General features: G+C 51.4%; 8 protein-coding genes across 8 annotated transcripts; 5 read left to right on the top strand and 3 right to left on the bottom strand.

The window, feature by feature from the left end:
- Positions 1-346: 346 nt before the first annotated feature.
- On the top strand, positions 347-1,601 carry N7473_007495 (oxidoreductase, short-chain dehydrogenase/reductase family; the record flags this gene model as incomplete). The annotated part of the gene is made up of 7 exons (XM_057153435.1): positions 347-417; positions 476-595; positions 652-852; positions 914-1,078; positions 1,137-1,280; positions 1,343-1,497; positions 1,564-1,601. The coding sequence occupies 7 exons, from the start codon at positions 347-349 to the stop codon at positions 1,599-1,601; spliced, it is 894 nt and encodes a 297-aa protein (XP_057007773.1).
- Positions 1,602-1,742: 141 nt separating this feature from the next.
- N7473_007494 (DUF952 domain-containing protein) lies at positions 1,743-2,220 on the bottom strand (the record flags this gene model as incomplete). Its single annotated transcript, XM_057153434.1, has 2 exons — positions 1,743-1,859; positions 1,927-2,220. The coding sequence occupies 2 exons, from the start codon at positions 2,218-2,220 to the stop codon at positions 1,743-1,745; spliced, it is 411 nt and encodes a 136-aa protein (XP_057007772.1).
- Positions 2,221-3,467: 1,247 nt separating this feature from the next.
- On the top strand, positions 3,468-8,734 carry N7473_007493 (putative Ras GTPase activating protein; the record flags this gene model as incomplete). The annotated part of the gene is made up of 3 exons (XM_057153433.1): positions 3,468-7,443; positions 7,503-7,781; positions 7,845-8,734. 3 exons carry the CDS (start codon positions 3,468-3,470, stop codon positions 8,732-8,734), a joined length of 5,145 nt encoding a protein of 1,714 aa, XP_057007771.1.
- A 551-nt stretch (positions 8,735-9,285) lies between these two features.
- On the top strand, positions 9,286-11,204 carry N7473_007492 (ENTH domain-containing protein; the record flags this gene model as incomplete). Its single annotated transcript, XM_057153432.1, has 5 exons — positions 9,286-9,367; positions 9,465-9,496; positions 9,609-9,688; positions 9,753-9,834; positions 9,903-11,204. 5 exons carry the CDS (start codon positions 9,286-9,288, stop codon positions 11,202-11,204), a joined length of 1,578 nt encoding a protein of 525 aa, XP_057007770.1.
- A 1,253-nt stretch (positions 11,205-12,457) lies between these two features.
- N7473_007491 (adaptor protein NBP2) lies at positions 12,458-13,699 on the bottom strand (the record flags this gene model as incomplete). The annotated part of the gene is made up of 1 exon (XM_057153431.1): positions 12,458-13,699. One exon carries the CDS (start codon positions 13,697-13,699, stop codon positions 12,458-12,460), a length of 1,242 nt encoding a protein of 413 aa, XP_057007769.1.
- Positions 13,700-15,062: 1,363 nt separating this feature from the next.
- Positions 15,063-16,172, bottom strand: N7473_007490 (uncharacterized protein; the record flags this gene model as incomplete). The annotated part of the gene is made up of 1 exon (XM_057153430.1): positions 15,063-16,172. One exon carries the CDS (start codon positions 16,170-16,172, stop codon positions 15,063-15,065), a length of 1,110 nt encoding a protein of 369 aa, XP_057007768.1.
- A 1,715-nt stretch (positions 16,173-17,887) lies between these two features.
- N7473_007489 (uncharacterized protein) lies at positions 17,888-18,199 on the top strand (the record flags this gene model as incomplete). The annotated part of the gene is made up of 1 exon (XM_057153429.1): positions 17,888-18,199. One exon carries the CDS (start codon positions 17,888-17,890, stop codon positions 18,197-18,199), a length of 312 nt encoding a protein of 103 aa, XP_057007767.1.
- A 965-nt stretch (positions 18,200-19,164) lies between these two features.
- Positions 19,165-23,518, top strand: hmg1 (HMG-CoA reductase). The gene is made up of 4 exons (XM_057153428.1): positions 19,165-19,241; positions 19,305-19,879; positions 19,953-22,672; positions 22,739-23,518. Exons 2-4 carry the CDS (start codon positions 19,544-19,546, stop codon positions 23,073-23,075), a joined length of 3,393 nt encoding a protein of 1,130 aa, XP_057007766.1. The 5' UTR covers positions 19,165-19,241; positions 19,305-19,543; the 3' UTR covers positions 23,076-23,518.
- Positions 23,519-24,789: the final 1,271 nt, after the last annotated feature.

Below are 24,789 nucleotides of genomic sequence, written 5' to 3'. Positions count from 1 at the left end.
TATGAAGGAGCCATTGAGCCATCTTTGATCTTAGGTAGCTCAGGCACATCTGAGACAAGCACCAATTAACCGGACTCGCTGGAGTTGATAATATCCACATTGATTTTATAGAACTTGATCCATGAGTGAGCGTGTCAATATCCTAGGTGCTATAAAGATTCAACAATAGGTCATCGCTCCCGGAAGATTGCTACAGCATAATGACGACAACATGATTAAAAACATATGGTTGTAATTCTCTAGAAGTCCTTTCTGGACATAAGTCTGCTTCTTTCACAGTCATATAATCTCATTTTACTCTTACTTGACTCTCACACGAGCAGTAGCGGCATTTTATCCTCGCAGGATGTCATCTCCAATGGGTGAACATGGTATGTTCAAGGCGTCGCCATTAGCACAGAGCCAATTGAAACCTGGGTAAGATATGATTAGTGCCTTGTTATGAAATTGGGTTGGTTAACCTGAATCAACTCAGTCTGGAGAGCAAATTGGCATTCCCGAGCGAATCGAGCAAGTTGGAGGGTGAAGGGGATTTTGTTGAATACGTGGGCTCAGGGAAACTCAAAGGCAAAAAGGTTCTCATCACTGGCGGGGAGTATGATAGCCCTGGAGATTTATGGGGACAACTTACAATTATTGACATGATTTCAGCTCTGGAATTGGCCGCTCGGTGGCTATTCTCATGGCAAGAGAGGGAGCTGATATCAGCATTGTCTTCCTCCCAGAAGAGCAAGTGGACGCGGAGACCACCAAAAGATTGGTTGAGAAGGAGGGTGTCCAGTGCCTTCTTATTCAGGGTGATTTGAGAGATCTGAACTTTTGCCGTGAGGCAGTGGAGAAACATGTAGCAAAGTATGAGGCAGTACTTCTTCTCATCTCTGGTAACGATATACTGACTCTTGTGATCATATAGCTCGGGCAAAGTCAATGTACTCGTCAATAACGCGTCGAAGCAATATATATGCAAGGAATTTGCAGAGATTGATCTTGAGAAAACACAGGATATCTTCAAGACCAATATCATCCAGATGATCGCTATGGCGAAGTTTGCTCTCCCGCACATGGGTCGAGGCGACTCGTGAGTCCTATCCCATTCCAGCCCTGCCGTAGTAGAAATGCTCATACCCTCAATACAGCATTATCAATACTTCATCTGTGGTGACTTTCAGAGGATCGGGTACCATGGTCGATTATGCTGCAACAAAAGGTGCCATCGTCGGCTTTACCAAATCTCTGGGAGCCCATTTGATCCCAAAAGGCATTCGAGTTAACGCCGTGGCGTAAGCAATTACTGACTTTGTTAATTATCAAGCTCGCGGGGCTAACCTCATAATCTTTCTAGACCCGGTGCTATATACACGCCTATCCAAGTTGACACTAGAGAGGCTAAACAAATGGAAGGTTGGGGCTCGAAGGCAGGTCTGGGTCGACCTGGTGAGCCCAGTGAGGTTGCAACGAGCTTCGTCTTCTTGGCCAGTGTGGATGCTTCCCTGTATTGTAAGTATATGCAACGCGAGATGAATTTTCTCTTCATCGGTAGCTAACTTGAACCCTGATGTATAGACGGGCAGGTACTGCATTGTTATCCACTGGGGGACTAAAGGTCTCACCGGCATGCTCGGTATTCTGCTCGATAGTAGCCATGTGTTGAATCATAGATCTACTTTAATTTGCATTTTGATTGAGTCAAAATATCTGGGGCCATAGTCATTGTAATAAGTCAAAACATCAAGGCATTGCTCTCAGGACACAAGCCAAGGTTTCGCTCCATCCAGGGCCTTGTCCCATCCTCCATCATTTTGCCAGATTGCGATGCTCTCCACCTCGTCTTTGCCTAGTTTGAGTCCATTATACAGATGCTTTTAATAAACTTCACATTAGTAAAATAGTATTTTGTTGGCAAAGCCCACGATGATTTCGGCTCACCGGGAATAGTCCCTCCCCTGGCCGCGGACCGCACACCTTTCCGTCTGGGGACTCCCAACGAATATCCTGAATCACATCCGCATATTTGATACGGAGGATATACACCAGCGGTTCCTCGCTAAAGAAAAAGTTCAAGGTATTAGGCACCTGAGATGCCTGTGAGAGGTGGACAAATCCCGAGTTCTGGTCCAGTTCGCTGACAGGCAGTCGCTCGGGAAGCGGCTCCCGCACTGGTGCTGTGGAGGGGATGATCTTGTATATATATCTGGGCTGAGATTCAAGGAGTGCAGCCATGGTAGTTATGCGACAGAGCAGCTGTCGAGTGCTTGTTGACTGGTAGAAGGTGAGCGAAGAGTGGGAGGATTATGAGGAAGTGGTGGTTACCGCGGGAAGGTTTTACGGTTAGGCCTATGTCATGATTCTTGCGTTATTCCCCTCCCCGGGTTGGTGGGGTTATAAATGGTTCAACTGACACGCTTAGCCTGCGCACCTGAGAGTCACAATGCTCGAGTAGCGTGTGGGCTATTGTGATGGATATGGGGTTTTTTCAATGATTGCTCTCGAGATGTAAGTGGGGACTTCTTGGGGCTAGATGAATTTGTTGAACAACATCCCGCTGCGTCCACCTCTATCTATCTATATTGCCCTTACGGGAGTGCCTCCACTCTCTACTCTGTAGAGGTGCGGGAACTTGGGAAGCACCTTATCTTTACAATAGATGCTCCGATTTCTAGCATTGGGCCGTGGAGAATAATCAAGAGGGAATAGAGCCCGATGGCGTAGGAGTATAATCAAGTCAAACCGAGCTTGACTGATCGACTACTGTGTTAGTGAGAGGGGGGATGGTGGACTGCGGCAGGCAAAAGGCGATGGTCGCACGGGACTACGAGACCCTCTCAACTTGTCAAAATCGAACTTGGCCACGCCAAGACCGCAACTATCCTGCCCTGGTCTGACACGTCCAACATGGGATAAACAAGGAATTGAGAATTATGGTGGCCAACCCACGGGCGAAAAGCTTTCGTGTGCTTTCTACTCGAGCAACAGTCGCACCAGCTTGTTGCGATAGTCTGGAAGAGAGCCCAAGGGAAAGAGGGAAAGTGGCTGAGGATCGACGGCGATCACCTGATCGACGCTAGACCTGATTGGGAGATTTGTTTTGGGACTGTCCCGTTTGGGGGTTGGGGAAGAATCCCGGTCGCACCTGCCCAGTTGAACCCCCCACCGTCCGACCACCGTCAACAAGAATTCCATCATCGGGTCCCTTCAATCTTGAAACTTGTGTCTTAGTCGATTCTTCACTCCTCGATTCCCCCTCACCCATCCGGAAAATACCCTCTCGCCTAATCGCCAAACGGATGCGACTACGGGCTTGAGCTCACATTCCGAGGATTCACTATCAACAAAGAACACCGGGCTTCGAGAGCCTGGATTGGACTAAACAACGCCCCCGCTTCTGCTTTTGGAGCAGGGATGCGGTCAATCGAGAACGATAACTTCTTCGCACCGCTCTTTGCATTCTTGTCGCAACGGTAAAAGCGATGTCGAGTCATTTCTCATCGCTCAAGCGCGCCCAGACGGATATTCCGGCGCAACAAACCAGCCCACTGCGCCACGACTCAACCGCGTCAACCAACTCATCGGCCTACTCAGTGGGTTCAAGCTCGTTTGCTCCCAGTCGAACAAGCACCATTTCCTCAAATGCGTCCATCCAAAGCAGTCTAGGCCACCACCGAGGAAAAAGTGAAACGAGTTCGGCGACAATGGGTGCCAGCGAAATGGGAAGCTGGTCGAATGCCGGGACGACATATGAGAATATTCGCCGGTCCTTGCGACCTCTCCAACAGGCGCCCAATATCACACCCTCGGCCACCAAACCAATTGCGTATCGACAGTCGCGTAGCTACACGATCGATGAGCCACGAATTGGAAAGGAGTACCGGCCTAGTACTCCAGAGTCGCCGAGAGTCCACTTCAAAGAGAACGAATCACCTCGTCACAGACCAAGTACACTCGAGCCACAAACACCCCCAATGGGAATGACGCCTCAACATCTGTCTCCCACCCCTACGCCGGGATCATCGCGACCCTCGTCGCCTCAGAAAACGCTCTCAAATAGTCCACACCCTCCACAACTCACAACCGCCTTGTCTGCTCCAGAGCTCGAGACCTTCCAGAAGTCATCAACGCGTCATCTCAGGACTCTGTCCAAGATTGCACAGTCCGGCGACAATGATGAGTTTAAATTCGGCGCAGCAACACAATCCGTGGTGGGAATGCAAGGGCGACGACGATTGAAGCGTGCGGATTCAGTTGCTGGTGGACGCAGCGGCGCGGTGTCCCCAGAGAAGCCAAAGGTGTCATCCTGGGCTGCTGGAAACTGGATGGATCAACAGCGGCAATTCCTGCAGGCCTACGAATATCTCTGCCACATTGGAGAAGCCAAAGAATGGATCGAAAGTGTGATCCAGAAAGAGATTCCGCCCATTGTGGGACTGGAGGAAGCTTTGCGAGATGGCGTAACGCTCGCCGAGGTGGTGCAGGCTATGTACCCTGATCGAGTCTTGCGAATCTTTCGACACGCAAAGCTGCAGTATCGCCATTCCGACAACATCGCCTTGTTTTTCCGATTCCTTGATGACGTGGAGCTGCCCGAGTTGTTCCGTTTCGAGCTCATCGATCTTTACGAAAAGAAAAACATCCCAAAGGTAATCCACTGCATTCACGCCTTGTCCTGGTTGCTGTTCAAGAATGGTATGTTGGACTTCCGTATGGGCAACCTGGTTGGTCAGCTGGAGTTTGAGCACCACGAGCTTGAGCAGACCCAAAAGGGCCTCGACAAGGCAGGAGTCAGCATGCCTAGCTTTGCGGGCATGGCCGCAAACTTTGGTGCAGAGCCAGAACCCGAACCTGAACCGGAGCCCGTCGAATCCGAGGAAGAGCGAATCGACCGCGAGCTACACGAAAGCGAATCTTCGATCATTGACTTCCAGGCCCAGATCAAGGGCGCTATGCTGCGGTTGAAGCTCGGCAGCATGATGAATGGCCTCTGGGATTTCGAGCCTTTATTGATTGAATTGCAATCACGCCTGCGTGGAGACTGGGCTCGGCAAATCAGTCAGTACCGGCTGAGTATGCGTCAATTCGCCGTCCAGCTCCAAGCCATCAGCCGCGGATTCATTGTGCGCCGCCGCCAGAACGGAGAGAAGCAATGGCGGGAGGCACAAGAGACCGATGTCCTTCAACTGCAGAGCCGGATCCGTGCCTCGAAAGTGCGAGCAGAAGCTCAACTTTTGCAAACACGCGCTCGAAAGGAGGAATCTGGTATCAAGCAATTCCAAGCTGCCATTCGAGGTGCGCTGCAACGCAAGAATGTCTCCGACCAATACGAACAAACACGCTCTTCCGAGCATGATGTTACGACCCTTCAAGCAGTAATCCGAGGTGCTTTACAACGACAGCAAATGAGTGTCCAGTCCCAGAAAGTTAAGCAAGCTAGCAGCCCGGTCAAATCACTGCAGGCAGTGATTAGAGGAGATCTCGCCCGTCAACAAATGTCGCAAGTAAAGACCTCCCTTCAACATGAAATACCTGCCATCACGTTCATTCAATCCACCGTGCGTGCACTGGCATCGAAAAAACGCCATGTTCAGCTCCTGGAGGCTCTTTCAAAGACCGATAAAGAATGCACTGCATTGCAGGCAATGGTACGTGGTGCCGCTGTGCGCCAGAGCAATTCAGTTCTTCGCTCTGAGTTGGCCGAGCATCAATCTGTTGTCACTAGCCTTCAGGGCATCCTCAGAGGCAAGGCTTGCAGAGAATTCTTGGAGGATCAGCAGGGTTCGTTGAAACAGGAAGAGCAGGTTATTCTGGACTTGCAATCCAAGGTCAGAGGTCTCCTACAACGAAAACACCTGGCCGCAGAGCGGAAAGAGCTCGAGAATCATGAGCTCTTGATAGTGAACCTTCAGTCACTTGCACGTGCCGCATTGCTCCGCATCGAGGTTGGGGGAATTCTCACACGACTTGAAGATTGCGAAGAAGACATCGTTCAACTTCAAGCACTGTCAAGGGCTTTACTCGTACGGATGCATGTTGGCCAGGCGTTGGCTGATCTGGAAGACGAGGAAGAATTCATCATTGATCTCCAGGCCCGCATCAGAGGTAGCCTGATCCGCAACCGCTTCGAGGAGAGACGCCGTCACTACAACGAGAACATGGAGAAGGTAATCAAGGCCCAAAGTGTCATTAGAGGCCGCATCCAAGGCCAGGCATACAAGAGCTTGACGAGTGGCAAGAACCCTCCTGTCGGCACAGTGAAGGGCTTCGTTCATCTTCTCAACGACAGCGACTTTGATTTCGATGAGGAAATTGAATTTGAGCGGTTGCGCAAGGTGGTCGTCCAGCAGGTCCGACAAAATGAACTCGCAGAGCAGTATATCAGCCAGCTCGACATCAAGATTGCCTTGTTGGTCAAGAACAAGATCACACTGGATGAAGTTGTCAAGCACCAAAAACACTTTGGTGGTCATATCGGCAACCTATTGTCCAACACCGACATCTCCTCTAAAGACCCCTATGATCTCAAGGCCTTGAACAAGACGTCACGAAAGAAGTTGGACCAGTATCAGGTGTTCTTTTTCCTCCTACAAACCCAGTCCCAGTACCTTGCCAGACTGTTCCGTCGCCTTCGTGAGCTCAACACGTCGGACAAGGAGTATGAGCGGATTAGGCACTTGATGATGGGTCTCTTTGGATACTCACAGAAGAGACGCGAGGAATACTACCTGGTCAAGCTTCTTGCTCGCTCTGTCAAGGAAGATATCGAAACCTTCACCGCGCTCCCTGAATACCTACGATCCCACGCCTTCTGGAACAAGCTCTTTGGCTCCTACGCCAAATCACCTCGCGACCGCAAATTCATGCGCGACGTTTGGGGCACTGTAGTGAAGGAGTCCGTCATTGACAATCCTGAACTCGACCTTGAAAGTGATCCAATTCAAATTTACCGCTCGTCCATCAACAACGAGGAGCTTCGCACAGGTCAACGCAGCCGTCGGCGACCGGACCTCCCGCGAGAGGAAGCCATCAGAGATCCAGAGACTCGAGAGACGTTCATTCAGCACTTGCAAGATTTGCGAGACATTGCTGATCAATTCTTTGCTGCTTTCGAAGATTTCCTGTACCGCATGCCATTCGGTACCCGATACCTTGCCCAACAAATGTATGAAAATCTACTCGCGCGGTTCCCAAATGAAGACCCCGGGTTTGTTCTTCAAACAGTTGGCCACTGGGTGTGGAAGAATTATTTCCAACCCGCACTACTCGAGCCCGAGAAGTACGGTGTTGTGGACCGCGGTCTAACCCAGGAGCAGAAGAGAAATCTGGGTGAGATAGCCAAGGTGGTGGCTCAGGTAGCTTCTGGCAGACTGTTTGGCGCCGAGAACGTGTACCTCCAGCCCCTCAATTCTTACATCGGCGAGTCAATACAAAGGCTTGGCCAAATCTGGGGACAGAGTAAGTTGATATCATCCATTCCTTCCGTTCTACCTTCAACGATCTAACATCCAAAATAGTGATCTCCGTGCAAGATGCCGAAGCCTACTTTGATATTGACGAATTCAATGATCTCTACGCCAAGGCCAAGCCCACTCTGTACATCAAGATGTCCGACATCTTTTCAATTCACCAGCTTGTGGCTTCGGAGATTGAGTTCATGTGCCCGCATCCCGATGACTTCCTCAAACAGCTTGTGCGGGATCTTGGAAACGTCAAGAGCAACGAGAACGAGTTGATGGGTGTGAGCTCTACGGAAATCAACTTGACACTCAACCCAAAGCTTGCTCAAACCGAAGGTATGTGTGCTTGCGGAGAGATACCCACCATCGAAAACCCTAGCTGACCAATTTACCTCCTAGACCCGGAAGCTGATATCAAGACCTTGTTCATGGAGACAAAGCGATGTATTCTCTATATTATCCGCGTCCAGACCGGAGCAAACCTGATGGATATCATGCTCAAGCCCCCGAGTGAAGAAGATCAACAACGGTGGCATACCTTGGTGCGAGAGGAGCTGAGCTCAAATAGCTCTCGTCGGGGCGCCTACTCGGAAGCAAGCACCTTGATTGACATTGGGTCTATGGACTACTTGGAGCTCAAGGGTATTGCTTTGGAGAACATCCTTCGCCTTGAGCAAGCCGGCAAGATCAGCCGGCACAACCACTACCAGGACCTATTGAACGCCATTGCGAGCGACATCCGCACCAAGCATCGCCGCCGAATCCAGCGAGAGCGTGAGTTGGATGGTGCGCGAATGACCTCGGCTCGCCTCAGCGACCAGGCCATTTATCTGGACCAACAGCTCAAGACCTATAACGACTACATTGAGCAGGCCATGATCACGCTGCAGAACAAGAAGGGCAAGAAGCGATTCCTGATGCCATTTACCAAACAGTGGGATCACCAGCGTGAACTCCAGAAGACGGGCAAGGTGTTCAAGTTTGGTTCATTCAAGTACTCCGCTCGCACATTGGCCGACCGAGGTGTCCTTGTCGCCTGGAAGGGATATAGCGAGCGACAGTGGGATCGCGTGGATCTAACCATCTCCAGTAACGAAGTTGGAGTTTTCACCATTGACGGAAGCAGCGGCAACATGATGGTTCCTGGAGCTAATGCCCAGGTGCCACTTGATGACCTGCTGCAAGCCCAGTTCAACAATACACAATTTATGGACTTCTTTGACGGGCAGATGCGAGTTAACGTCAACCTCTTCCTGCACTTGATCATGAAGAAGTTCTACAACGAGTAAAGCTTATGTTGATGGACCTGATGAGGGATGATGTTTTCGGGCGGAGCATTCTTATTCATATCTTTTCAACGTTTTCATGTTTTCCTTCTTTGTTTAGATACCTTGGGTATTTTCTTACTGTGTTTGGACTTTGATAGCGATAGCGCCTCAGTTTATACGGGCACCCGAATGACATGTACACAATTGCATAATACCTCGGAGACTGCAGTCAGTCATCTAAGCTTTCGTCCGATTCTTCCGTAGACTACTCCCGGTAAGCCGTGAAGGATAACCTTAGTATACACGTCACTCTGTGTGGAGTACATAATTGTTGCCCGACCGGGGGTCAGGGGTTGCCACGTGACCGCGTGGCGCATTGGGGTGGAATCGGCCAGCTGGATACAGGCCGACTTCCCCTCCAACTACCTCCCCTTACACCCCATTGCCGGCGGGCCTGGATCATTTCCTTCTCTGTTGACATCAATCGCTCGACCGTTTTACCTGGCCTTGCTTCGCGACGTTTATTTACTCCCCCTGCGCCCTTTTCAGAGTGACAACAGTCCCCCTTCGCCATGGACTTCTCAAACCTCCAAGACAAGGTCAGCAACCTGACCTTGTATGACCTCAAGGCCGGTGTCCGCAAAGTACAGAATGGTAGGTTGCACCGCTTCGATGTTGCTTTCATTGTATATGAAAGCGCCTGAGCATTGTCTTGCAATCCCGGGATACCGAGCTGACCGCTTCGTCATAGCCGTCATGAACTATACCGAGATGGAGTCCAAGGTCCGTATACCAACCAGAGTCCCACCATGCAACAGTCTTTCGAGCTGCACAACCCGAGAATAATGCGATTGCGCGATACATAATGGGACAAATTGGCTTACCCAAGCACTAGGTCCGAGAAGCCACAAACAATGAGCCCTGGGGTGCCTCGACTACATTGATGCAGGAGATCGCCAATGGAACACACAGCTAGTCAGTGTTGCCCTCGAGTTTCGAAGCCAAACCAAGTGGTCTATATGCTTATGATGCCATGCAGCCAATTGCTTAACGAAATTATGCCCTTGATTTACAAGCGATTCACCGATAAGAGCGCCGAGGAATGGAGGCAGATCTACAAGGTGCGCAGTATCGCGACACAGGTTCATGAAGTGGCCATACTAACATCGTCTTTTCTCGCCAACTCTAGAGTCTTCAACTTCTCGAATTCCTCGTTAAGAATGGTTCGGAGCGGGTGGTCGACGATGCACGATCTCACATGTCGCTGTTGCGGATGTTGCGGCAATTCCACTACATTGACGTGAATGGGAAGGACCAGGGTATCAATGTGCGCAATCGGTCCTCAGAATTGGTCAAGTTGCTGGGCGATGTGGACCAGATTCGCTCTGAGCGCAAGAAGGCTCGCGCCAACCGCAACAAGTTCGGTGGTTTCGAAGGTGGCATGGGCGTTGGTGGTGGCATGTCTTCTGGCTCTAGCCGCTACGGTGGCTTTGGAAGTGACAGCATGGGATACGGCGGATACAGCGGTGGAGTGTATGGCGATGGCGGAGGCTTTGGTGGAGCTACGAGTGATTTCCAAGATAGCAGTCGGGACACCAGCCGTCGCGGTAACCGGTTCGAGGAATATGACGAGTACGACGAGGGAGAGACCGGCGCCCCACGGCGTGAGTCTGTCGCGCCAGCGCCCAAGGCCAAGCCAGAACCGAAGAAGCCGGAGCCTGCACCTGTGGTCGACCTCTTTGATTTTGGTGATGACGAGCCTGTCACCACAACGGCATCTTCCACCGCTGCAGGCAAGCAGCCCGCCAGCAACACGTTGAACGTGCTGGACTCGACGGCAGATGATGACGATTTCGATGACTTCCAGTCTGCCACCCCGGCAGTCCAACCCTCAGCGCCTGCTGCCTCCAACTACTCCATTCAACCCCCTGCCTCCACTCACAGCACCACCGCGAACACCCAATTTGCTGCGCCGGTACCCGTCTCTGCCTCGCAGGGCGCCAACATCAACGGCATCGTTGGCTTCACATCTGCCACGCCAACCCCCTCTACCAGCTCGCTTACCTCCCCAGTGTCGCAGACCGCGCCTATGCAGCAACCCATGGCTCCAAAGCCATCCGGCTACCAGGCCGCCACACCAAACTACTTCACCTCCGTTTCAATGGGCGCTGCTCAGCCATTCTCCTCTCACGCCGCTAAGCCCTCCCTCTCTTCCCCGGCTGCCTCTACCGCCGCGAGCAAGCCCGCTACGAGCACTGCCAGCAAGTCCTCTGGCGATGCTTTCGGCTCCCTCTGGTCCACTGCTAGTGCTAGTGCTGGTATCTCCAAGTCCAATGCCAATGCCAACAAGGGCCCTAACTTGGCCAGCATGGCCAAGGAAAAGGCCAGCGCTGGCATCTGGGGTGCCCCAGCTGCCTCAGCTTCGCCGGCCCAATACAAGCCCCAGCAGAAGCAGGGTGGTGGCTCTGCATTCGATGACCTGCTCGGTTAATTTGGTCTTGCCTCACTATTTATGATACAGATCTCATCGATATTTGTCTCGAACAGCAGCAGGTCAAACTTTTGCATTCAGTTTCATCCATAATGTCAAGATTTGATTTGATTCTTCGACTTTTTTTCACACCCCAATCTTCTTATGTTTTCTTTTTTCAATTTTCGTTGGTTTGTTGGGATTCTCACGCTTTAGCAAAGCAGTTTTGAAAATTTCCTTTCTTTTTCTTCTTTTCTTAAATCCTATGAGATTTTATGCTAGTAAAATGCCCTTGCACCTTCTTTGTTTATAGAATCCTCCCTTGTGACGTCGGGAAACAAAAATCCGCTCTACAGTTATGCAAATGATCTGACTTCATTGATAAGGTAAATTGCTAGCTAGTACTTATTGAGCATGTCCTGACATACAGAATGAAGGCATCTCATATGCAGGATTGATAGCTTCATGGCAAAAGCATGGATATACCTACCAGTTTCGAGTACCATTACACAGTTCATGAAAGACAGGTCAAATAGAAGGTAAGTAGGCATTACGCTAATGCTAATTGATGCTAGGACAACGCCTGCGCTGAAGGAAGCTAGATACAAGTGCGAGAAGGGGGAGATAAGAGTTGAACATATGACGAGGGATGCGGGACGAGAGACAATCATAGGTAGGTAGGTAGGTTTGACAGAACACAGAACAAGGGGGAATATGTAAGAACAGTTGTGCGTGCATATTTCAGAGAAGATTGGGAACTATTTCTTTGTTCCATCTAGATTCTCTTGTCTTTCTCTTATTATCCTGATTTATTGTGGGATATGGAGAGAGAGGTGGGCGGTATTTGTGGGAGAAGTGGCTGGGATATCGAAGGTGGATGGATGAAGTGCAGAATTGGCAGACGATTCGTGGTGGAGGCCGTTGTTGTAGCGGGAATAGAACCGTTCGAGGTCCTAAGCCTGCTTATTGTGGGCTACGGTTGATTCTAGACAAGCGGGCGCAAGGCCTGTGTTCTTGAATCTCTGCTGGATGTATTTGGCCGCCAAGGCCAGGCTAGATGGCAGTCTCCATCAATGAAAACGGGGCATGGCGGTGGCGACGGTGTGAGATGGGGTGTTCAAATTCTTCGAACTCCTATCTGGTGAAAGAGCGAGAATGAGCTCGTTCATTGGCTTTAACAATCCAAGAGCTGGTTCGGCGCCGGGAACGCCTCGTAAACTCGGAGACTTGGGGCTTTTGTTGAGTGAAGCCACTTATGCATCTTGCAGGGGTCGTCAAGTCTTTGTCATCATGCTGGATCGGTTGCCAGATCCAACAGTCTTCCCAGTCTCTGATGTAGATTGAGATTGATCTGTATTTGAAACAGAAACTGACACCGGGGTATCGCCATTCGTGCCTCTATGATTGTCTTGGGTGGGTGTTGAAACATGTTCATCCTCGGTCATATCCATGCTGGTTGACAAGCTGACTTCAGTGACATCCAGGTTGGGCTCCCCGTTCAACGAGGTCAGGCCACCTTCAATGTCTCGCAGAAGTCGAACAAACTGTTCTGGAACCAGGCCATTTTCTCCTGTCTTCGGGTCTTCAGCGACTAGCCAGCCTTCACCATGCCGATATGAAACATAGATCACCTGGCCCTCGGTGAGAGGGAGCTCGTTTTCGTGCTCGCGCACAAAGTCGAAGAGTGCGACGGCCTTTCCATGCATTTCCTCGTCCGGACAGCCAACAGCAAATTGATAATCGTTCGAGTATCGATCTCCGCGGGCGTAGTCGTCTTCTGACTCGAAGCCAGGTTCCTGCGCATAGCCTGGCTGGCCGCCGTACGCTACCGAGTATTGTCCTTCATTTGCAGGGTATGTCACGTATTCCCCACCAGGACCATCTCCCACTCCATCTCCACCATTGACATAGTAGGTCTCGCTCCCATCAGGATTCAGACCAACAAATGTACCGCGGGTTGCATTTCCAGCGACCAACATGCCGTGCTCATCGACCATGCCGTTCAGATCGTTTCCAGTAGACTTCTTGCGCTGGCGCGATGAGGTCACCACGGGACTGTGCAGGTCTTCATCTTCACTGTATGGAGGTCCATCACCGAACGACATGGCCGGTAATTGTTGGTGGCCTTGAGTGCTCTCCGCGTTCCATCCACCCGTAGTAGCCCATGGCCCCTTCGAGGTGTCCCAAGAAGTCGGCGGATCGGACAAGCGACGGTATTCGCTAGCGGGGGTCGACACGCCCGAGGCATGTGATGGAGGGGGCCCATAGTGCAACGGATGGATTGATGGGTAAGCGAAGTCCCGAACCAGGGCGTACGGGAGGCTGGAATGGAAGATGGGGAACACGTGGGAGCCAGGCCGTGACCGGTTCTGCTGAGAGACGAAGGAGATATTCGAGTATGTGGATAGCCGATCCCTTGCGCTCTGAGATGGCTTGACTGAGTTATCGGTCAAAATAGGAGGGAGAACCTGCAGGTTGCTCGCCGAGAGGGTGTTTGGCGATGCCGGGGATGTCATCTTGGGCTGATCGGAGAAAGCGCAGACGAGGGGGTGGGGGGGGCTTATGACGGTAGGAAAGAAATCAAGTGTCGCTCAGGTTATCGGCAAGATAATTGGGAGGTATTCATCGGTCGCGTTGCCTGAGATCTAATTTTGCATGATGATTGAAACGCGCGCCAACGAGATCCGACTTGCGATTTTGAGTGTCGCGAATCCGTCCAACGGGTCGGACGATAGGCTAGGTGGGGGTCTCGTGTACACAACCAGGGGGCAGCGATTCCCAAAACCACTTTCCGATCGCAATCCCAAATGAACCAGACTCGTCTATATCACCCAGGACCAAACCGTGGTGGACGAGGAAAGCTCCGAAGTGGAGAGATCGGGAATCGGCAAAAGCGAGGAGGGGAAGGACAGGGCGTCTAGAGGAGGGCCGGCCTGCGGACGCCGAGTGGTGCACGGGTCCAGGGGGAAAAAAGTAACGAAAGGGACCCCACGAAGAGGGTCAATCGAGAGAATCGAGAAAGTGACGGGAGGGTTCGTCAGAGGCGCGGACGGAGGGTGTGTGTCAAAGTTGCAGGGCGCTTTTGGAAACGGGGAGTGAGTGGTGGTGGTTCCAGGCGTTGTCCCGCAGTGGACGGCAAATGCTAAATATAGCAGAAACTGCACGGCAAGTGTCAGATATAAATGCAACCCGGGCCCAGCGCTTATGCGAGAGAGGAAGGAAAATGAAGGACTCGATCGTCTCGACGAAGTTATACTGAAATTCGCTGGTTCTGGTCGCATCCACGGGGTATTGGATATGGGCCAGGGGGCTTCGGATCCTCTGTGGTTTCTTGGAGGGCCGGAGATGGGGCATTGGGGGCATACCTTCTGTACAGTAGTGTATCCTTGAGGATCAATGATCAGCACAGGCCGACTGAGGTGGTTTTTGGCAGAGGCAACAGTAGTAGTAGGATGAGCAGCAATTCAACCACAACCAGGTCTCCCAAGCAGCAGACAAGTTTGACGCAGAACAGAGTAAAGAGACTAAAGATTCCCGCTCGCATTCGTTCGACGACCCGCCGGTGGAATTGAAGCTTCGAGGGGCTTAGGTCAGCGTCACGTGCTAGTGTGTTTCAGATCGCGGGCTTGGCCGTTTTGGGAAATTACACAGTATCTACTACCATATAGGGTGGATAAATGAACTAGAATAGAACTCGAATATTTATGTTTGTATACTGGCATGTAATGGACAGTGACAGTCATAGATAAATTATGGAGTCAATTGTCTAGACGGAAAGATAATGAAATTGCCATCTGGGTATCAAAGTAGATCTAACTAAGTATACACTGACATTGCATCGAGTTGCTCTTTTTCTTTTTTTCTCTTGTTTGTAACAATTTATGCCAACCAATCCTTTCTCATCAATCTTTTGCGGCGTGGAGTCCAGGTGGGAGTCGCCTCACACCCACCCACAGTGACGGTCTTCTCAGTGGTTCTCCAAGCGGTCACAGTGAAGATTCGAACCACCTCTGTCGTCGTGAGATACAAGGTGGATGTAGATTCGGGCATATCTGAGATTGACGAAGATGTAATTGAAGATGGATGAGCAGTTGTTGCAGTCGCCTCGGGGACATCGTCAAGATTGTCAAACTCGGACGGAATAGCAGCCTTGTTGAGATCCTGACCGGTGGCATACTCCTCCTGAGTATTCCCATTCTTCTGCGATGTAGATGCCACTACATCCACATCCATACAAGTGGTGTAGATCTCTGTTTTACCATTTGGGTAAGTTGGATCGACGCCAGGGAGGGTGGGCCAGTCCCACACCCAGTAGAGTGTATACAGCTTGCCTGACGGGGCAGTCGAGGGTAGCTTGATATCCTGCTGGCACCACATATCCGCACCCATGAGTTGATTAGCCTGGTGCACATACTCCTTCTGACGAGCCTGCGAGATATTGCCGCTGTTGACCTGGTAGCAACGACCATCATCGAAATTTTGTTTGGACAGCAGCACGCCTCGTCCATCACCACCAGTGCCATCGCTGGTCCAGACTCCGTGGACGTCAAGGATTTTCTCGCCCACTTTGGGTTGTGTTGTTCCGTACACGTAGACACTTCCACGATTGGCGGGCTTTCCAGGTTGGTTCCAGGGGAGTGTGACGTGACCGTTTTCCTGATAACGAAGTGCAACTGCATCGCCCGCACTGGCCTGCAGTCGGGCGCTTCCGGCAGTCTGAGTTTGCTCTTGTTGGGTGTCTTTGCACAGTTTGTCGGTGGGTAAGACCAGGGTTACGTTGGCTCGACTGGATGGGGGGATCAGGTAGGTCATTTTGGTATCGCTGAAGTCGGAGGCGGTGCGAAGGACATTCCCTCGTGGATACCCTGGAGCACCCACGAATGTCCCATTTGGGGCGATGACGGATAGTTGTTCCACCCAGCTATGGGCGTTGATGTTTTTTGCGGAGAAGAGAAGAAAGAAGTACACTTGAAGCGGTATTGGTCGCATCTTGCCAAATTTGTCAAGGTATGAGTTGGTTGGTAGAGAGTGTGTAGTCCCGGGGATGATGCTCTTTGAGCAAGAATGTGTTCTCAGAGGATAAAGTCAAAGTGTTGAGTATCAAAGAAGAATGAATGGGATATCAAGACAGTGTTCTTAGACTGTTGTCTTGGATGGGAGGATTGGACTGTTACTTTGTGTCCCGGAGAGGTGGATGAATGCTCTTATAGAACAGGGGGATCGCAAAACGGGAGAAGAATAGGATCTGATGAAAGGGATAGTCTAGGCATTCACACCAACCCATACTGGACTTGGGCAACAAGGGAAGACAATGGAAGTCGCCAGATCAAAGGACCTGTTCCAAGGTAGACTTGTCTCAAGGCACCAGGCTACGCGGGGTTAAACACAAAGAAGGCGACAATGGCAGCCTGACTTGACCATCCAGCGGGCGAGGGCCAGATATAACAGGGACGGTCATTGTGACAAATATAGGAGGACCGGCTTTGGCGAGAGCCATCGTCGCGCCTAATTAGGGGAGACAAACAAAGCAAGCTCAAGCCTGAAGCAGGACTCGACGCCACAGTTGAAACGATCGATCTTTAGCCACGGACTGTCATGCGAGCCTAATTTTTGCTCAAGTGCCAAAGGATCGGAGCCAAGAGGGGGGATGATTGGACGAGATGGTTGCAAAGGCGACGGAGGCTGCCTCACGATGGGGAGGCAGCGGAGATATTCTTCAGACCCTGAGACGATCTCGGAACCTCCTGGCGCTAAGATAGTTATCTAGCTGTACTATATCCGTAGCTGCAATGGGAGTATGGGATATCGCGTCGAGAATCCTTCTGCAGGTGTTGCAAGTCTGCAGGGAAACGAGCGCGGCGGCTACGTTCATTGGCCCAGTGAAGAGGCTCTCTTAGCGCCTCGCCCTCTCAGGGAGGCGGGATCCTGCTGTTTCTGCAGCAGCGGATGTCCTGCATTGTAGGTAAAATTAGGCTTGACTAATTTCACAGAAATTGGCTTTGTCTTTTAGCAGTGCTTGGGTCTGAGGTGACATGCGCATTTTCTGCAATCCCTGATTTAACCGGCCGCTAGATTTGTACAGTTTTGATGGAAGTACGGAGTATATACTGGGGCCAAACAACCGTAGCGGTAAGAACATGATCACACTGGGTAAACACCTATACTTGTAAGTAGAACAGTCGATAGACATCCAGTATATATCCACACCTACCTACCTAACGACCCTACGTACCATTATTATACTACTATTATGATTGCTCGATGCACAGCAACTTGGGAATTCTTAGTACACCGCTTCCCGAGCCAACACCAATGGATGCCCGACAGAACATCATAGTCCACAACGCTGGACTAGATCTTCTGCAGCCTTATCCATGCAGGATCATACTAAACCATCTCCGAGTCCAGTGGATACCAGTGGAACAACGCGCAGCATGCCCATTATTGAGGCATTATGACAAACAGACCGGAAGACAGACCATGCTCGGATGTTTCCGTAGTCGGAAATACATCTTATCTCGGATTTTTCATCCCTCTCGACGCTTGGCAAGCTCGGTAACCGAATCTCATAGTGGATAGAAGTCGCGGGGCCGCCGGCGACAAGACGAAGAATGATTTGACTTGAGTTATCTGATTTTTATCTGATTTCTCCGTCAGCTCCACCGGGTGGGTTTCCATTTAGGTCTGTCCAACGAGAAAAGAGCATGTCGACTGCCACACGTCCGGTTGTCGGAATGGTGATTCTCGGACATTTTGATGAGGGCTTTTTCTTCATTGGGAGGGTCAGCGGTATGGAAACGGGAACCTCGCTGACGTGGACTGATCGTGAGGCGATTCCCGCGAACGCTTTGATTGCAAGGGGACTAGGTAAACCCTGGAAGCACCAGGGCCAAGTGGAGACTGCGCTGATCGACCATCGAAAACCCGAGTCGCACCCACAAATCTTGGATTTCGGTAATATTGCATGTCTCTGGCAGAGACGTTGGTACGGGAATAACGAAGGGCTGCTGGTATGATGGACGTAGTGTAGACAACACCTTCAACCCCGAAATCCGCGATAACCGGGCTTCGGGGAAAAATTGGGTAAAACCGTAAGAGTGGCTGTGTAGTTGCTTATAGGCAGCCACAATCCTCGAATGTATGCTGTATAGGCAGTAAAGTAGTATCGGGAATCTGTAGCTAAGCCAACTTGTCAGTGGGTTGGGGCTGTAGGGTGTGCTGCTACTACGGAGTACTGTACGGGTATATGTTCCGTCATCCGATCACCCAAGCTAAGATCCATCCGTGTCTGTGCAGCATCAGCAGCAGGGGTCGGCAATTCTTGTCATTGGTGATTCGGTGACTGATCGGGAGGATCGCTGCCAGATGCACGTTGGTAAAGTGCCGTTTCCAAGTTGCTTGTTGCACGTTAACCGGATTTCAGAACTGATCACGTTGCGATCACGTTGCAACCACTTTTCTTTTCTATACAAACTCCCTCGATGAAATAGAATCATTTAAGAACTGTAATTTCAACAGAAGTGGCAGGCACTAAATAATTCAGTAGAGCTAATTGATGAGCTCATAACCCAGTAATAGAGTCCAAAGTCCCGTCTATGGGGGCGTAGTTCAGTGCTCCTTTTCCCCCGGGTTTAGGGTTGGTCTGCCTCGATTGGGAAACTTTGGGACTCATTGTTCTGTTCGATTGTTCTCTACTTTCTTTGCTAGACGTTGAACTAAATATTAGCGAGTATCCCCCTCCTCTTTCTCGGAACATCGTCAGCACTTTCAGTACTGTGTTCATAGTGCTTCCTCTAACTCCTTTTTCCCCTGTTCGGGTTCTTCTTTGCCTCCCTAACTTTTCTCTCTTTTTTTTTTTTTTTTTCCCCACTATACTAACACTAACTGGCGTGGCTTGGCGAGACCCGTTGTCGGCGATACTTAATTCCATCGGCGCGGGCCCGGAGCTCGAGTATTTTGCAGCCTTCAGGGGGTCCCCGTACTCTTCTTACCCACCGTGACAATCCAATTGCTTGGACGGAGTGTTCTCGTCCTCTTTTTTACTCTCTTGTTTCTCTGGTACATACGATTCACCCTCATATCGACCCCGGTGTGGTTCGCTGACTTGAAGTGCAAAAAAAGTCCCCAAGTGGGAATCTCTTAGTGCCTGAAGAACACCGCCTCGTGAGCCACATGCGGCCCTCGATCTAGGACTTCAACCCTTTTGAGATCCTCTACCTGTCCAGCGCGTCGGTTTTGGTCGAAACAAAGAGCACTACGGCGGTAATTCTCGCAGGCCTTGGCCCCTGCGGACCGTCTCAACCCTCTCAACGCCTTCAACAGGTCGTCTTACACCGCTTCACCGACTCTCCCCTGCCATAATGGCTACCTCATTTATCTCCAAGAGATTGCGCGCCACCGAGGCTGATCAGGATGCGGAACCAAGCTGGATTCGCCGTCAGGTCACTTCCGGTCTCCAATGCATATCTCGCCGTGCCTGTGTGCACCCTATCCACACCATTGTGGTGATTGCGCTGCTCGCCAGCACTACCTACGTCGGTCTGCTCGAGGGCAGCCTGCTGGACACTGCGCGTAATCCTCGCAATGTTGCGGGACAAGTCGATGTCGATACGCTCCTCCAAGGCAGTCGTAATCTGCGCCTCGGCGAATCAACTGCGTGGAAGTGGCAGGCCGAGGATTCTTGGGTCGACTCGACTGTAAGCACATTCCCCCCCCCCCCCCCCGTTTCGAGAGAACGTCCATTCTAACAATGACTCTTCTTCATACCAGCAGATTGAGCAGCCTGCGGCTCGTCACCTCGCCCTGACAACCTTCATTTTCCCCGATTCCAACTTCAAGTCGGCGTCTACCGCTCCAGCGGTTGAGGACGTTCCAGTCCCTGCCAATGTTTCCGCCCACCCTGTCCCGCATACCCCCAACTTGTTCTCGCCCTTCTCCCACGATTCCTCTCTCGCGTATACCGTGCCGTTTGAACAAGTCCCCGACTTCTTGAGAGCCGTACAGGAGATCCCTAACCCATCCGCCGAGGAGGAGGAAGAGGAGTCAAAGAAATGGATTATGAAGGCCGCTCGCGGTGCCACCGGATCCCGAACTGCCCTCAAGCTCTGGATTACTGATGCGTGGAGCTCGTTTGTGGATATTATCAAGCATGCCGAGACCATTGACATTGTCATCATGGCTCTTGGTTACCTCTCGATGCACTTGAGCTTCGTGTCTCTCTTCTTCTCTATGCGTCGTCTGGGATCTAACTTCTGGCTGGCCGCTACTGTGCTCTTCTCTGGATCTTTTGCTTTCCTGTTTGGTCTTTTGGTTACTACCAAGCTTGGTGTCCAGATCAACCTTCTCCTGCTTTCCGAGGGTCTCCCATTCCTGGTTGTGACCATTGGCTTTGAGAAGCCTATCATGTTTACTCGCGCTGTTCTGAAAGCTTCCGTTGACAACCGTCGTCCCCGCCCCGGTGCTGCCCCCCGTCCCCTGACCTCAAGCACCCCTGGTTCCATTCAGGACTCAATTGCTACGGCTATCAAGGCTCAGGGCTTCGAGATTATTCAGCACTACTGCATTGAGATCGGTCTGTTGGCTATGGGTGCCGCCTCTGGTGTCCAGGGCGGTCTCCAGCAGTTCTGCTTCCTCGCGGCCTGGATCCTGTTCTTCGACTGTGTTCTGCTCTTCACCTTCTACACCACTATCCTGTGCATCAAGTTGGAGATTACTCGCATCAAGCGCCATGTTGCACTGCGCAAGGCCCTGGAGGAGGATGGTATCACTCACAGTGTCGCTGAGAACGTCGCCTCTAGCAACGACTGGCCCACCGCTGGTTCGGACGGCAGCGAGGGTGACACCAGCATCTTCGGTCGTAAGATCAAGTCCAGCAATGTGCGCCGTTTCAAGATCCTCATGGTTGGTGGTTTGATTCTGATCAATGTCGTGAACCTGTCCGCCATTCCCTTCCGTAACACTGGAAATGGCGCCCTGATCTCCCGCTTGTCCAACGTCATGGCTCCCGCCCCCATTGATCCCTTCAAGGTTGCTGAGAACGGTCTCGACGCTGTTTACGTGGCCGCCAAGAGCCAGAAGCAGGAGACTATGGTTACTATCATCCCGCCCGTCAAGTACAAGCTGGAGTACCCCTCTGTCCACTACGCGCCTAACGAGGATTCTGGCTCCTTCGATATTGAATACTCCGATCAGTTCCTGGATGCAGTTGGTGGCAAGGTCCTCGAGAGCCTGCTCAAGAGTGTGGAGGATCCCATCATCAGCAAGTGGATCATCGCTGCCCTGACTCTCAGCATCATTCTCAACGGTTATCTCTTTAACGCTGCTCGCTGGAGCATCAAGGAGCCCGAGCCCGTCATCGATGCCCCCAAGGAGCCTGTGGCCCCTAAGGTCTACCCCAAGTTCGAGCCCAACGAGGAAGAGTCCACCCGGACAATGGAGGAATGTGAAGTTATGCTCAAGCAGAAGCGTGCCCCCTTCTTGAAGGATGAGGAGCTCATTGCTCTGTCTCTCAAGGGCAAGCTCCCTGGTTATGCTTTGGAAAAGACTATGGAAAACGAGGAGTTGATGAGCCGCGTGGATGCCTTCACTCGTGCGGTCAAGATTCGCCGAGCTGTTGTCGCCCGTACCCCTGCCACCTCCGCTACCACTAGCTCCCTGGAGACCTCCAAGCTTCCCTTCGAGCACTACAACTACGGTCTGGTCCATGGCGCTTGCTGTGAGAACGTTATCGGTTACTTGCCTCTCCCTCTTGGTGTTGCCGGTCCCATCAACATTGATGGTCAGAACTACTTCATCCCCATGGCTACCACCGAAGGTGTCCTGGTTGCCAGTACTAGCCGTGGTTCCAAGGCTATCAACGCTGGCGGTGGTGCTGTCACTGTTCTGACCGGCGATGGCATGACTCGTGGTCCTTGTGTTACTTTCCCTACCCTGGCTCGGGCCGCCGCCGCCAAGGTCTGGATCGACTCGGAAGAGGGTAAGAGCATCATCACTGCTGCTTTCAACTCTACGAGTCGTTTTGCTCGTCTCCAGAGTCTGAAGACTGCTCTTGCTGGTACCTACCTCTACATCCGTTTCAAGACCACCACTGGTGACGCCATGGGTATGAACATGATCTCCAAGGGCTGTGAGAAGGCTCTTGATGTCATGTCCAAGGAATGTGGTTTCGATGATATGTCAATTATCTCGCTCTCCGGTAACTTCTGTACCGACAAGAAGTCGGCTGCTATCAACTGGACCGATGGTCGTGGCAAGTCCGTGGTTGCCGAGGCTATCATCCCTGGTGACGTTGTCAAGAGCGTCCTCAAGAGTGATGTCGAAGCCCTGGTGGAGCTGAACATCAGCAAGAACCTGATCGGTTCCGCCATGGCTGGCAGCTTGGGTGGCTTCAACGCTCACGCTTCCAACATCGTCTCTGCTATCTTCCTGGCTACTGGTCAAGATCCCGCCCAGAACGTGGAAAGCAGCAGTTGTATCACGACCATGAAGAAGTAAGTTTTCACCCCTTTATCCCTCACAACTACCTTTGACTGGCAATTCTAACCATATTACAACAGCCGCAATGGTGATCTCCAGATTGCCGTCTCCATGCCCTCTATTGAGGTCGGCACCATCGGTGGTGGTACCATCCTTGAGGCGCAATCGGCCATGCTTGAGATGCTCGGTGTCCGTGGTGCTCACCCCACCACCCCTGGTGAGAACGCCCGCCAGCTGTCCCGCATTATCGCGGCCTCCGTCCTGGCTGGTGAGCTCAGCCTGTGCGCTGCGCTCGCCGCCGGCCACCTTGTCAGGGCCCACATGGCGCACAACCGCAGTGCGGCGCCTACCCGGTCCTCGACCCCCGTGTCCGCTGCCGTGGGCGCTACCCGTGGCCTGTCCATGACCTCTAAATAAAGAGACCGCGACCACTCCCATCTGGCCTGCGGTAATGAGTCTCTGTATATCGTCCCGCGACCCATGACACCCTCATGATACCATCCTGATGTAGACTGTCAGGCAAGCACATCGTCTTGCCTTTCTTTTTTCCCTCACATCTTTAAAGCATTGCATCAAATTCCTCATCCCCGGTGACTGGTCCCTCTCGGGACCTATTATACGAGGGACGTGCGAGGAAATTTACCTGTGATGGTACCTCTGCCAATGGATCAATTGATCCTCGGCTCCTTTTCACGGGACCTTCCCCTTGGAGGGTAACCCTTGGGTAAAACCGCTACTCAGCGGATATGAGCTACGCTCCTGTTCTACATTTTGTACTTAGTGTTTCCGGATAGATATGTCGGCCGATCATGGCCTATGAAACGTGTATTTTGGGTTCAAATCAATATTCCTTTTAATCAATCTTTTGTGTGAACCGTGATGATGATTTCTAGAGGAGTAGGTAGACTGGGGAGAGTAGACTGTGTGTACTAGTCATTATTCAGGGCGGCCCTGAGCCTTGAGGACCTTGTACAGCACCCAGGAGGCATGGATGTTGGGTTTGACTGTGACTGATGGGGAATAGTGTGAATGATACAATGAGCATAAAATTTACCGAACAATACACCAGCAATACCGCGCCCGGACGGCGTTAGTGTGTTCTTCAACTGGGTGGGTTCGTTCTGGGGGGCCAAAAAGGTCTAGACTGACGACTCCTGAATTGACCGTCAGTTAGGGCTTCCCCTTGACCTAGTGGCCACTTAGCTTAGCTTCTCATGAACAACGTGTAATTTCTGGTAGAATAGCTTATGATAATGAGAAACACGGCATGAGAAATCCTCGTATGTTTGGAGTAAACTACTGGCCGGGATTCTGCAGGCTGCAGGCTGAAGGAAGGCGCAGTCAGTGATTGGGATTTCAGCCCCTGTGTGGCTTGAGTACTCGAGTCTTGGCACCGGAGGGTTCGGTACATACAGAGTCGGTATTGTATTTACAGAATGCCGTAACTTGCTTTTTCCTTCTTTTTGTTTCCTTGTGCCATTCTCTTCTCTTCTTTAGTTTGTGACGGATCGAGTGAAGAAGGCGAAACGGCACGAGCGAGAGCGGGAGGGAAAAGTTTATAGATCTATCGAAGCTAGAATGTCCTGAAGGTTCGAAGATTGGAAAAATTGATATCATCCCGATGATGTGATATCACCAATTCGTTCCACTAAAGTGTTTCCCAATGGTTCCTGAAGGCTCACTTGTCACTGTATGCAATTGGTGGTACAGTATGTATGAAATATTCAAGGAGAAGGAATCCGTCCTCGGTATCGACCATTGACGGGGCAATTCTGCACCAGTAGTGGACGGAGTAAGGAAGACTACGACTGTAATGTAATAAGGTACAGCCCGTAAGGGGAGCTGCGAACTGTGGTTAGTTCCCAGGTAAAAAGGAAACTCCGGAGTCAACGGACATGAACTAGGCACACTTTGGCTCTCTTTTCCTCCTCCTTACGACTTATCCTTGTCTCCTTGATTTATTTTGGCACAACCCCTTCCGTCCAGTCCTTCACTCCTTCGGACCAGGACCCCCTCTCTCGACGGGATCGAGTCTTTATTTTTCTTTATCCTTCGATTCTCTCCTCATTCGGTCGGATCCTCCCCCCACCCCCCTTCCTCGGCGGCTCCTCAGGTTTCAGATCGCAGTGTG

This window comes from Penicillium subrubescens (genome assembly GCF_028828155.1).
Source record: "Penicillium subrubescens strain IBT 31985 chromosome Unknown utg000005l_segment0_segment0, whole genome shotgun sequence".
Taxonomy (NCBI): Eukaryota; Fungi; Ascomycota; class Eurotiomycetes; order Eurotiales; family Aspergillaceae; genus Penicillium; species Penicillium subrubescens.
Note: the sequence above shows the minus strand (reverse complement) of the source record. Positions and strands in the feature narration are given on the sequence as shown.

What these genes read in the sequence shown, in the direction of transcription:
- hmg1 (XM_057153428.1), top strand. Translation starts at nt 19,544, where the DNA reads ATGGCTACCTCATTTATCTCCAAGAGATTGCGCGCCACCGAGGCTGAT. An exon ending in ATTCTTGGGTCGACTCGACT is followed by an intron (nt 19,880 to 19,952) that starts GTAAGCACATTC and finishes TCTTCATACCAG; the next exon opens with CAGATTGAGCAGCCTGCGGC. An exon ending in TGTATCACGACCATGAAGAA is followed by an intron (nt 22,673 to 22,738) that starts GTAAGTTTTCAC and finishes ATATTACAACAG; the next exon opens with CCGCAATGGTGATCTCCAGA.